Below are 14,520 nucleotides of genomic sequence, written 5' to 3' on the forward strand. Positions count from 1 at the left end.
GACCCGATCCTAATCCACCGAATTTAAAGCGTATAAGCGCGGGCTTTTTAAACAGGAAGCTATAATTATATCGTGGTGAGTAACGGCCCATTTTCCAGCATTTAAACTCCCACACTATAGCCGATCCTCCATTTAAAAGCCATAGCAATGGCCAAACAACTAGCCAGAAAGCACTCAAAACTGAATAGCAACACCTTAACAAAAACACTGGAACACCTTAGCAACGCCTTGACAACCACCCACAACATCGGTACGTTTTTGAGGTTACAAAAGGTCTTCAGAAATGTAAAATACTTTACACTAACTATTTATTTCAGGATATGGACATCTAGGTCATGTTAACTTATCTATCTAACACTACAACAAATGACAAATCAGCAAAATCAACTGAATGTTTTTCATACTCACAACATAGACATTCAAACGAGCCCGCGTCTGTTAGTAGTCGCAGGTTGTTTTTTTCGCTTTCGCGTTCTTGGTATTTGTCCCAGCAGAGACTCCGTCTCAGCTGCACTGCTGACAGTCACATGACTCGGTGTAGCGTTTTGTTTATGCACAATATTTCTCTAGATATGTCGACACTCATGTAGGCGTCTTCTGATTGTAAGTATTATTTATTTGGCTCTTGTTATAAGTCATTTAGAAAGCGTCTTATTTTTTAAAATACAAAGAGGAAGCAGTAAACAGCCCTTAAACGCAGTAAACATTTAAACGAGACCTCATGTTCATATTAGATTACTGGATTATCATATCATATCTATATGTAAAAATGAATTCACTAAGACCCAACCTTTATTTAATTTGTTAATTGGAGTGAAATCGACTTTATTATTATTATTTTAAATCAGATTTATGAAGAATGACATTAAGTTAATTAACTTATTATCATTGGAATTACCTTATTTTGGTTTATGAATAATATTATAATCTATACAATTGTACATCCTCTTTTTCTTTTGTCATTCAAGCATGTACTTACAGTTTTGGTTCTTGCAGGATAATTAATCCATGTAAATTGTTCTTATTTAAATTTTTCTTCTGGAAAACATATTAATATTAGATACGCTATTATATTATATTAAATATATTATGTAGCTTCTAAAGAGCAGGCTAAATTAAAAAGTTATATCTTTTAACTATATATGGAACGTCTTTTATGTGGAATTCAGGGAAGCAGCACTAAATACAAATGCAGTATTCATGATTGACTATTGATTAGTTATTTGCAGACACTGTAGCCATAATAGAAAAGTTTCAGAATATAAAGCATGTGCTGGATTCCTCTGATGTCTGTGTCTCATCTGTATGTTTACTGTCTGAAGGGTCACTGATTGGACGGATGCATCATCATCATAATCATAATCATCATCATCATGCCTCTGACAGCCGCTGTGATTGGAGGAGTTCAGAAACTGGTGCTTTACGAGACCAGAGCTGTAAGTCACATTTCATTTATTATTATTGAAGGATAAATGGATTTGCTTTGGACTTTTAAATACTGGGAACAGCATATAATGCGATTATGAATCAGATCAGGAGCTCATGCATATACGAATATGAATATATATATACCAGAAATCCCTGTGTGTTTTTGAAGCCATGTTAAGAAATAATAAAATATGACGAGAAAAAGTAACACTGCTGGATTTTTAAAAGTCCCCCTGTGGTGAAAATCCCATTTTTAATGTTGTTTATATGTCTATTTTTAATGTGCTTTAAGACACACCATGTGTAAATTCATAAGTCGACAGCATTGCTGAGTATTTTCTCCTTAAAACTGCAGTGAACCAAAGACAGTCTCAAAAACACGCTTTAAAATCGCTGGTGTTTCTGACGTCACAAACTACCTTGTAACCAACCAGATCAACGTGTGATCGTCAACGAGTGTGTCTCTGAGTGAGTGAGTGAGTGGAGGCGGGGCTCATTTGCATATTCATAGAGCCACACATACTAAATGAGGCAAGAGTGTCGAGTTACATTCAAGATATTTTAAGGCATGGAAAACTTTAAATATGTTATTTTGGTGATCAAAGATGAGTTTTAAGGTATAAAATGATTGACTACAGGGGGACTTTAATAATATCATGGATGTTCTCTTCCTGTAACAACAACGCTGAAACACAGGAAACTGAAGCACGACATTCTATCACAATCCTGTTCTAATTAAAATGTTATGTATATGGCCATTTGTCGCTGCACATCTTGCACTTAAATGTATTTTCATGATCAAAGTGATTCCAGGGATCACTGCGCACTTTCAAATCCATAGTTTCACTTTATTTCGACAGGCGTTTATAACGCTAACCAATCAGACCTCAGGAACCGCCCTAAATGCAGCAGTAACCAATCAGACCTCAGGAACCGCCCTAAATGCAGCAGTAACCAATCAGACCTCAGGAACCGCCCTAAATGCAGCAGAAACCAATCAGAAAAAGAAGTGTATATTTTTAAAGTCACGACAATCATCGTTTTCTTGATCGATCGTACTACTGTCGCACATCCCTACTACTAACTAACTCAACCAGGCCCCGCCCTTTTATTCTGCGTATGAATTATTTAAATGAGGAATATTGTGACGTGTTCGTTCCCGGAAGAAACTCAAGATACAATGGAGGCGTTTCAGGAGTTCAGAAACACTGACACTGATAAAGAGAACAACTCACTTTTTCATGATCAAACAGCAACAAAAAGCATAATAGGTCCTCTTTAACCAATAGCAAAAAAGCAAACTTGTGTCACGCCCACAATACTGACCAATCACAGCTGAGACGTTCCCAACAGGCTCATGCTGAGCAACAGGACAGAGCAATAATGTGATTGTCTGACTGTATATTTATGTTTTTTTTTCTCTTTTGTCTCAATATGCGCTCGTTGGTCATGTGATCGAGTTGGTCATGTGATTGATTGAGTTGGTCACGTGATTGAGTTGGTCACGTGATCGAGTTGGTCACGTGATTGAGTGTAGGGCACACCCTTTAAACTCTACAGGGCGTGTCATGTTGCCAAAATAAAAACCAAAACATTCAAGAAACTCACAATAATCAGTGTTGTATTTTGTATTTTAGTAACAATGAACACAAAAATTGTAACAGTAACACTTTACAATAAGATTTCATTAGTTATCTACAATTGTTATTATTAGTATTAATGTTCATTTCAACATTTACTTCCACATTTGGTAACACTTTACAATAAGGTTTCATTTGTTCACATGAACTAACAATGAATAATACTTTTAAAGCATTTATTAATATTAATTAAAACATTCACTAATACATTATTGAAATCAAATTTGTATCTGTTAATATTATTTAATGGATAAGATAAACTAAGAATAAACTAATGTTAACAAAATTAATAAATACTCTAACGAATGTATTACTTATTGTGAGTTAATACATCAATTAATAATAACTAATGGGACCTTATTACACACTAAAGCAAGATGAACATGGACAAAAGCACAACAGCTCCTCTTTATTATTTTTTAATATTTGTGAAATATTACTCTGTGCTACTAGATGGCAGTGTTTAGCTGGCATTAAACAGGCCTGATGTCAGATTCAGTGATTCTGCTCAGAAAGAGCTATTTTAATAAGATTTAATACGTAGTTTTGTGCAAACTAAGTATATCTAATCATTATAGGAAAGAAAATATTAACAGCTGATATAACATGCCATGAACTGTTTTATTTAGATTAGAGTTTATAGTGTGTTTTTTAGATGCTGTAACTAGACACTATTTGTTTTTTCCTCCATTTTTAATCAAAATATTTTTTATTTGCTTTATTAATTCACTTTTTTTGCAGTTCATTGAATAGTTAATAGTCAAATAATCTCTCAGTTAAAACTGCCGTCACAATGTTGTATTTGATCTGACTGGCTAAATTTGGTCGTATGTTATGCAATAATAAAACGCATCATTTACTTACAGTCAGTGCTGTACAGTGTGAATCTCCTCTAATATTGTGCTGTGTTTGACCTGTGTTTTCCCCATTAAAGCACAGAACAGGACAGACTGGGCCGTTTATGAGCGCAGTTGCACATTCATCGACTGTAATAATGTGAGAAGATGTTAAGACCGTCTGTCTTTACCCTCGTTCGCTGTGTTCTCCTCACGATGTCTCCTCCTCACTGCGAGCTTTAATGCGTCTCACCTGGAAATCTGTCCAAATAAACAGAAAACTGATTTTCTTTGTATTCACTCAGTAACTCTTCAACAGACCGAATGTGTGATAATCTGCTGGATCTTATGAGAACATGTACGGAATATATTTCATAACGTAAAAAGAACGTGAATCACGGTTTGCACAAAAATATAAACTGATTTCAACTGTGATAATAATCATAAATGTTTCTCGAGCAGCAAATCATCATATTATAGTGATTTCTGAAGGATCATGTGACACTGAAGACTGGAGTAATGATGCTGAAAATTCAGCTTTGATCACAGGAATAAATTACACTTTACTAGATATTCACATAGAAAACAGATGATTTACATTGTAATAATATTTCACAATATTACTGGATTTGTTTTGTATTTTTAATCAAATAAATGCAGCCTTGGTGAGCTGAAGAGACTTCTTTTAAAAACATTAAAAATCTTACCGACCCCAAACTTATGAACGTTAGTGTGTGTGATATAGTTTTTTAAATCGAGGGAATGCATTGATGTCACTTTCCCACGGGAACACACTCCTTAAACCGGACTGAGTTTCAGAAGAGCTGCTGTGTGACTGGAGTTAATAGGAGAAAATGCGAGTAAAACAAAAGATTATCAGTTAAAGATGCAGTGTGTGATTTTTAGCGACATCTAGCGGTTCGGCTGCGAGTTGCACTGAGGGCTCAGCCCACTTCTCACCCCTCCCTTTCGAAGAAGCTACGGTGGCTAACATGGGACAAACATATCGTCGTCTGAGACAGCAGAGAATAGCCAGAGTAAACCAAGAGTGTGTAATATTGTCACTGTTTCTGTACCACAGTCCATTATAAACCACACCATGGATAAAGTTGACAAAGCCATAGTTAGGTTAAAAGTTAGCTGACTAATATGAGCTGTTACTGTGGCTGAGCTGGTTAAAGCGTAAAGCCTTGTTTAAACTCGACGCGTCCGCATGAGCCCAAAGGTGCGCGCGGCAAAAATGGCATGATTGTAAAATGTCGACCACGATCGACGGGTTGGTGATTCCTGTAACGTTACTGTTTTACGGTCAATGACAAGAGTATTAATCAGCTGTCTCACGAACGTAACCAGCACATTTATCCCCAGATAGCAAAGCCATAACACAGCGAGGGAGAAGAACTAAGTTACATTAAACAATCCAACTACATATTTTACACCACTGACAAGGGAAAAGTCACTACTCACGGTGTCTATGGCTAGCTTCTAGCTTTCTGCGGCTTCTCTTTCAAGGTTGTGACGAAACGCGCTCTGTAGCGCTGTTTGTTCGCGTTCGGCTACGGTAGAAACATGACGTCACAATATGTCGACCTTCATAGAAAGGGATTCCCGCGGTTATGTAGATATAAATGTCTCATTCTATGGTAATAAAAACATTACGGTTTATTAAGTAAGTTCTTTATACACCCCTGAAAACATAGTTATGGATGTCATATTGCATTTCTGTTAATAGATACTCAAAGTTTTTACACATTGCACCTTTAAATTAAAGGTTGGACTCGATATAGTGTTTCTTACAACTCACCAAAGATCCAGTGATCCGTGGATATTAACATGCAGCAGGAATCATGTTTCCTGACATTTAAATGAGCCGGATTTTGCCTGTGAACGCTTTATATAAATACAATAAATATGCAAATGAGCCCCGCCTCCACTCACTCACTCACTCACTCAGAGATCCACTCGTTGACGATCACACGTTGATCTGATTGGTTACAAGGTAGTTTGTGACGTCAGAAACACCAGCGATTTCAAAGCGTGTTTTTGAGACTGTCTTTGGTTCACTGCAGTTTTAAGCAGAAAATACTCAGCAATGCTGTCGACTTATGAATTTACACATGATTTGACTTAAAGCATATTAAAAACACCATATAGATGTATAAACAACATTAAAAACTAGATTTACACCACAGGAGGGCTTTTAAGCAAATATAAATGTAATAAATATACATATAATTTTTTTCTTTAGATTTTGGGACGAAATAATGTGACATTCAAATGTTTCGATAAATTTCACCATAACCTCCATTTCAAGATTTCTAAACAGGATTTTGATTTCAGGTTGTTGGTTGTCAAAAAACGAGATCGATTATAATTTTTCTTTATCTCAGAGGTATTTTCTGGTGGGGAGTAATAATGCTCAAACGAAACATCGCGTCCTGAAGATCGATCGCACTGAACCACGAGATCTGGTCATTATTGATGATAAGGTGAGCTACTCTGATACACACACACACACACACACACACACACACACACACACACACACACACACACACACACACACACACACACACACACACACACACACACCCCAGTTTCACGTTTTTAGAAGCAAGATAAGATGAAATTATGTTTCAACTTATTTTACTTCCACAATGTGACATATTTTTGAAGGCGGGACTTGATTGGATGGAGAAAAGTGGGCGTTACATACTAATAGATTCAATTGTGATTTATATTGATGGGATTCTTCTTTTTTACCAATCTTTAAGTCGCTGTTCTGGTGGTTGTTCGTTAATGTTCCAACTAGAAACCAAAGGGCATTTCCAGCATATCGAAATCACTAGTGTGGTGGAAATAATATTTTGGTAACACTTTACAATAAGGAAACAATAGTTAATGTATTAACTAAAATTACCTAACAATGAACAATACATTTGTGACTGTTTTTGTTAACGTTAGTTAATACAAATACAGCTGTTCATTGTTTGTTCATGTTAGTTCACGGTGCATTAACTAATGTTAACAAGATTTTAATAAAGTATTAGTAAATGTTGAAATTAACATTAACAGAGATTAACAAATGCTGAAGAAGTATTGTTAATGTTAACTAATGTAGTTAACTAATAAACCTTATTGTAAAGTGTTACCAATATTTGAAACCTTGTTTGAGTTAATAGGGCTGGGTAAAAAATATTGATTTCTGAATTCCCAGTTTGAATGTTTCCATAGTTTTGTTCAGTGTAAATGTTTTAACTGTGTGTGTGTGTGTGTGTGTGTGTGTGTGTGTGTGTGTGTGTGTGTGTGTGTGTGTGTGTGTGTGGCAGCATGTTTACAGTCAGCTGGAAGTGCGAGAGCTTCTGGGCCGCCTGGATCTGGGCAATCGCACTAAGATCGGGCAGAAAGGATCCTCCGGTCTTTCCAGAGCCGTTTCGGCCCACGGCATTGTGGGTAAGCCTTTTTAGAACCACTGAGGTGCGAGGACCCTCTTGGAATTGCTCAGTTTATTTCCTTGTTTACTTTAAGTTTTATTTAGGGATGCATGATATATACCGGTCACCATATCGGTATCGGCTGATATGTGTTCATCTTTAATGTTTTTGGGCTGAAAAGTTTGCCAATATATTAAAGCTGATAAATAATATATTATTTCCTTTCGCTGAGAAACTTCAGACGCGATTCAACATGATGGTTTTGAATTGCTTGAAATATGATTTGAATCACTTCAAAAAACGAAAATACAGTTCAAATCTGTCATATCAGCTACATAAAATTATAATGAGAACATTAATAATTGTGTGTTTGGGACGTGGCTTTTAATGGTGAGACCAGTTTTTTGTAATCAGGCTCTCAAAAATAATATAAAAATTTGGATTTAGATTAATTGGCCAATATATCGGTTATCGGCTTTTAAATATAAGGAATTATCGGTATCGGCCAAAATTTTCATATTGGTGCATCCTGTTTCCTGGTCAGTGTTATTTATGTACTATTATCATTATAGTATGTATCAATATTTTGAAATTAGTTTTTCATCTAATATTTACATTTTATATTCATGCGTTTGGCGATCCATGCATTCCCTGGGAATCGAACCCATTACTTTGGCGTTGCTAGTTTCATGCTTTACCGTTTATTTGCTGTTTATATGATTCCAGCTTTATTTCTGTTAGCGGAGTGATTTTGAATAGCTTGTCTGTGAATTATTATTTTTTTCTCTGCACACACTCATAAGCCGGTGAAGCCGCTCTCAGACTGGAGTGTGTTTCCTAAAAGCATCGTTTGCCAAATATGGTCGTAATTTCCGTCATTATCAGCAGCGACAGATCTCGAGCTGCGGTTAGAAGCAGTTTCTAGTTTTCATGACGTGAACTCAATAAATCATTATCTTGAGCAAAATAAGCAAGCTGACATTCAGTGCAATCTATATCTTTTATTTATAATACATACAAACGTCATTCACGTCTTTTAGTTCATCGAGAGATGTAAAGTGTAGTTTTTGAAGAGTGCGCGTGTGTGAACGAGCTCTAGTGTAAGAACGAGTCTATGATTGAATCTGGAAATAAAGCAAAATAACTGTCAGTCCTCATGTAGTCCTCATGTAGTCCTCAGATGTCTGTAATTTATAGCAACACATCAAGCGTTAATTCGATCTCAAATAGATTCATTAAAAGTCGTTATTACTCCACACGTGCGTGACGTCTTAAAACAACGTGTTTGAACGATCACTTTGCAACAATATGTTTTCAGGAAACAGTCGTGACTAGCTCGCTGATTTCTTCAACGATGCAACGCACTATAGCAGTGAAGTAGCGAATTACGCCGCTGTACGAGAAACACACTCCTGACCTGAATCAGCGTCTCGTCACATGATCACGGTCAGCACTGTGAGAAACTGGGTGATGATGATCTCCAGGTCATGATCCTCTGACACTGATCTGGTGAAATATCAACCAGTTTTAGTCAGGTTTGTCATCAAAACTGTGTCTTATGCAACCTCGATTCCTCTCTAACGACCGCTGAGAATTCAGTGCACATCAGAACATTGTGTGTTATGTGTTTATGACACACCTGATAGATCTGTGTGTGTGATGAGAAACAACAGTCATGACAAACACAGAGTTTGATTACACCCTCGCGTCTCAACATTAGAGTGTCCTACCTCTGAAATGCCTTAAACTGTTTTCTGTATGCGTAAAGGGAGCCATTATGCTTTTTACATCGTTCTTTAGTTTGCAATGTTGCTGTTCGAGCATGACAAAGTTTTCCAAAGTCCCAAAGTGTTTCTGAACTCCTGAAACGCCTCCATTGTATTCTTGAGTTTTCTTCGGGGAACGAACATGTCACAATATTCCTCATTAAAATCCTCTGGTGCTCTTCGCATGTCGGTCAAAAAGGACGAACTTTATTTTTTTATTTCAATTAAATTAATGTACTATATATTTTATTTAATTTTTTTTTTATTTAATATTTTGTATTTTTAGGGGATTTTATGGTACTTAATTATATTTACGCTGTATTTATAATCCATTTATTCACTTTTTGAGCAAAGACCTGAAAATTTAATTTTCAACTTAGATTGTAGTAAATCTTGAATGCTTGTGAGCAACAGACTGAAGTTCGATCTCTTTTTAAAGACGACACTTGGCAGATTATTGCTGAAGTGAAATAGCTTTTAAAAAGTTAAGTAAAAAAAACTTTTAAAAAGTTACAGAATTTTACGTTTATTGTTGCAAAAATAAAATTTTCAATTTTAAATGAAATATATATTTTCAAAAATATATTTTCCTCTAAAACTGTGAGAAAATCAAAGCCATAAGTCTAAACAAACTGTTAAAAATTTGAGCTTTCAGTGAGATTGTGTTCGGCTGCGGTACCAAACGCTTCCACTAGAGGAAATTCGTCTCCATTCATTAATGTGCTCATTTTTGTGTGACTATATTTTTCAGGACCATTTAACCTGTTCAAATTGTGTCCATGTTTTGTTTTCACATAGCAAGTGCCAAAACCTTTACCAAGTTACATAACTATATATATATATATATATATTTTTTTTTTTTTTTTACTTTTTTGGTCAAAAATGTCAAAAGAGCAATTAATACGCAGAAAAAATGGGCGGGGCCTGGTTGAGTTAGTTAGTAGCGTGTTAAACTGGCGGTTATGGTAAGAACGGGACATTTTCCAAACACACTCGAAGCTCTGGACCAATCACAACACACTGCTGCAGCTGACCAATCAGAGCACAGTGTGCTTTTCAGAAGGAGGGGCTTCATAGAAACAGGAAGTAAACAGAGCGTTACTGACAGACTGGGAAGAGAGGAGCTGCAACAATGGAGAATATGAGGAAAATAATCAACATTCAAGCAGGAAAACCTGTTTTAGTAGAGCCTGAAAACAACATCGAAGCTTTGTAAAAGGGCATAATATGGTAAATGTGTACCTTGAAATGCAATGTAGGTCACTTTGGATAAAAGCGTCTGCCAAATGCATAAATGTAAATTGTGAATGTAAACAGGAAAGAATGGTGAAAATCATGAATCACTAATGATCAATCTTGTCACAAAAATGAGTGTTTAAGTCTTGTTTATTGTGAAACGTCATCTTTATTTGTGTGTTCAGTCGTTTTTGCATATGATATCAGAAAAGAGTCTTTATGGCCACATGAGCTTTGAGACTTTAATGAATATTATTTCATCTTCTGTTCGTACAACACAATGTGCTTATATTTTTGAGTAATTCATATTTATAATTAATCTTAACAGCAATAAGAAAAGTCCATTAGAGAGGTGGTTTGTTTCACATGGATCTTGCATAAACAAGCCTTGATCTGAAAATGCCATGTTTTTTTTGAGCCGAGAAGTCTTGCCTGTTTCATACATGTTTCATTTATGTATGACTGACAAATATTAATTACATTAAGTTTTTTAACGTTTAAACTTTGCATCCAAATGGATGGAAATTGTATATGCAGTTCAAATACATAAATTAAAAATGTATGCATAACTTTTTTTTCAAGTGAGAAGTATTGTTCATTGTTATTTCATGTTAATGAAGTTAGTTTATTTATTCTGATTAAAATTTTTGTGTGTAATTTTTCTTGCCTTTTATCATAAATATAGTCATGGTTACGGAAGCCATAAGAGGCTATGGATTATTACTATTTTCTTTTATATTTACCATCAGTTATATTCAGTTCTATACTGCCACCTGTTGGCGTAGTTGTGTAACTTAGAGAACTTGTTATGTTGAGATGTCAAGAAAACAACTTTTGTTATGTCGAGATCATGAGAAAATTAAGTCATGATAACGAGAAAAACTAATTATGTCACGATCGCGAGAAAACTACTTATGCCGAGATCACGAGAAAATTAAGTTGTGATAACGAGAAAACAACTTTTTTGTCGAGATCACAAGAAAATTCGCGATCGCGAGAACTAATTCTTGTGATCTCGATGTAAGAAAAGTTAATTAGTGATAAGAAAATTACTTATGTCGGATCATGAAATAAATTAAGTTCTGATAACGAGAAAATTACTTTTGATATGTCGAGATCATGAGAAAACGACTTTTATGTCACGTCGAGATCACGAGAATATTATAAGTCGTGATAACGAGCAACAACTTTCGTTATGTTGAGATCACAAGAAAATTAAGTCGTGATAACGAGAAAAAACTTTTATTGCTGAGATCACGAGAAAAATAAGTCGTGATAACGAGAAAACTATTTTCTTGTGATCTCGACGTAAGAAAAGTTAAGTCGTGATAAGAAAACGACTTATGTCGAGATCACGAGATTAAGTCGTGATAACGAGAAACAACTTTCGTTATGTTGAGATCACAAGAAAATTAAGTTGTGATAACGAGCAACAACTTTCGTTATGTTGAGATCACAATAAAATGAAGTTGTGATAACGAGAAAAAAACTTTTTTTGCTGAGATCACAAGAAAAATAAGTCGTGATAACAAGAAAACAATTTTCTTGTGATCTCGACGTAAAAAAAGTTAAGTCGTAATAAGAAAATGACTTATCATGAAAAAATTATGTTGTGATAACGAGAAAATTACTTTTATGTCGAGATCTTGAGAAAACGACTTTTATGTCATGTCGAGATCACAAGAATATTAAGTCATGATAATGAGAAACAACTTTCGTTATGTCGAGATCACGAGAAAAGTAAGTCGTGATAATGAGAAAAAAACTTTTATTGCCGAGATCACGAGAAAAGTAAGTTGTGACAACGAGAAAAAAACTTTTATTGCCGAGATCACGAGAAAAGTAAGTTGTGACAACGAGAAAAAAACTTTTATTGCTGAGATCACGAGAAAAGTAAGTTGTGATAACGAGAAAAAGACTTTTATTGCCGAGATCACGAGAAAAGTAAGTTGTGACAACGAGAAAAAAACTTTTATTGCTGAGATCACGAGAAAAGTAAGTTGTGACAACGAGAAAAAAACTTTTATTGCTGAGATCACGAGAAAAGTTGTGACAACGAGAAAAAAACTTTTATTGCCGAGATCACGAGAAAAGTAAGTTGTGACAACGAGAAAAAAACTTTTATTGCTGAGATCACGAGAAAAGTAAGTCGTGATAATGAGAAAAAAACTTTTATTGCCGAGATCACGAGAAAAGTAAGTTGTGACAACGAGAAAAAAACTTTTATTGCTGAGATCACGAGAAAAGTAAGTTGTGACAACGAGAAAAAAACGTTTATTGCTGAGATCACGAGAAAAGTAAGTTGTGATAACGAGAAAAAAACTTTTATTGCCGAGATCACGAGAAAAGTAAGTTGTGACAACGAGAAAAAAACTTTTATTGCCGAGATCACGAGAAAAGTAAGTTGTGACAACGAGAAAAAAACTTTTATTGCCGAGATCACGAGAAAAGTAAGTTGTGACAACGAGAAAAAAACTTTTATTGCCGAGATCACGAGAAAAGTAAGTTGTGACAACGAGAAAAAAACTTTTATTGCCGAGATCACGAGAAAAGTAAGTTGTGACAACGAGAAAAAAACTTTTATTGCCGAGATCACGAGAAAAGTAAGTTGTGACAACGAGAAAAAAACTTTTATTGCCGAGATCACGAGAAAAGTAAGTTGTGACAACGAGAAAAAAACTTTTATTGCCGAGATCACGAGAAAAGTAAGTTGTGACAACGAGAAAAAAACTTTTATTGCCGAGATCACGAGAAAAGTAAGTTGTGACAACGAGAAAAAAACTTTTATTGCCGAGATCACGAGAAAAGTAAGTTGTGACAACGAGAAAAAAACTTTTATTGCTGAGATCACGAGAAAAGTAAGTTGTGACAACGAGAAAAAAACTTTTATTGCCGAGATCACGAGAAAAGTAAGTTGTGACAACGAGAAAAAAACTTTTATTGCCGAGATCACGAGAAAAGTAAGTTGTGATAACGAGAAAAAAACTTTTATTGTCGAGATCACGAGAAAAGTAAGTTGTGACAACGAGAAAAAAACTTTTATTGCGGAGATCACGAGAAAAGTAAGTTGTGATAACGAGAAAAAAACTTTTATTGCTGAGATCACGAGAAAAGTAAGTTGTGACAACGAGAAAAAAACTTTTATTGCCGAGATCACGAGAAAAGTAAGTTGTGACAACGAGAAAAAAACTTTTATTGCCGAGATCACGAGAAAAGTAAGTTGTGACAACGAGAAAAAAACTTTTATTGCCGAGATCACGAGAAAAGTAAGTTGTGACAACGAGAAAAAAACTTTTATTGCTGAGATCACGAGAAAAGTAAGTTGTGACAACGAGAAAAAAACTTTTATTGCCGAGATCACGAGAAAAGTAAGTTGTGACAACGAGAAAAAAACTTTTATTGCCGAGATCACGAGAAAAGTAAGTTGTGACAACGAGAAAAAAACTTTTATTGCCGAGATCACGAGAAAAGTAAGTTGTGACAACGAGAAAACAACTTTTGTTTTGTCGAGATCATGAGAAAACTAAAACAAGAAAGTAAAAAATAATAATCCATAATAAACCCTTCTACATATATTGTAGCTGGGATGGCGCTAAATAAAACAAAATGAAACAAAAAACCCCAAACTAATGCAGTTAACTGAGATCTAATGTTCAATGTGGTTTACTCTTGTCTCCGGTGTCTTTCAGGTTTTGTGCGGTTTCTGGAGGGTTACTACATTGTGTTGATCACGAAACGTCGTAAAATGGCTGACATCGGCGGCCACTCGATTTATAAGATTGAAGACACGAGTATGATCTACATTCCCAATGACTCCGTGAGAGTCACACACCCTGATGAGGCCCGGTGAGTCCGTTTATACCGAGACTTATTTCATAATAAGCATTAGTTGTATTGAGAGTGACCAATAAGGTTATACGAATTTGGTCACATGATGAACTGACAGTGTTCAGTAAGTATGTCTGTACTGTATGCTGATTATATTAAAGCCTACTGTATCATTTCTAAGGCCTCTAAATATTCAACCTGATCTTTTTAGACTTTTATATTAAGTATAATTGTACAGCTGATTTTATCAAGTAAACGTAGGAATAACTTGTTAGTAATATTTAATCTGCACTGAAGCGGCTTTATTTGATTATCAGACATAATTTATTTGAAAAATCATGGCTTTTGAGGA

The 14,520-nt window shown here is 35.2% G+C and overlaps 1 protein-coding gene across 2 annotated transcripts in view; it reads left to right on the forward strand.

Moving 5' to 3' along the window:
- The first annotated feature begins 497 nt into the window (after positions 1-497).
- fig4a (FIG4 phosphoinositide 5-phosphatase a) overlaps positions 498-14,520 on the forward strand; it is a 110,490-nt gene continuing 96,467 nt past the window's right edge. For both annotated transcript variants that reach the window (XM_077200012.1, XM_077200013.1), the window contains exons 1-5: positions 498-603; positions 1,323-1,436; positions 6,295-6,393; positions 7,234-7,357; positions 14,030-14,186. In XM_077200012.1, the coding sequence (XP_077056127.1) occupies positions 1,374-1,436; positions 6,295-6,393; positions 7,234-7,357; positions 14,030-14,186 (443 nt within the window). In that variant the 5' untranslated portion in view covers positions 498-603; positions 1,323-1,373. The remainder of the gene's footprint in view (positions 604-1,322; positions 1,437-6,294; positions 6,394-7,233; positions 7,358-14,029; positions 14,187-14,520) is intronic.

Source organism: Siphateles boraxobius, unplaced genomic scaffold (genome assembly GCF_051911475.1).
Source record: "Siphateles boraxobius isolate OS27281-9 unplaced genomic scaffold, OSU_SipBor_1 115, whole genome shotgun sequence".
NCBI lineage: Eukaryota > Metazoa > Chordata > Actinopteri > Cypriniformes > Leuciscidae > Siphateles > Siphateles boraxobius.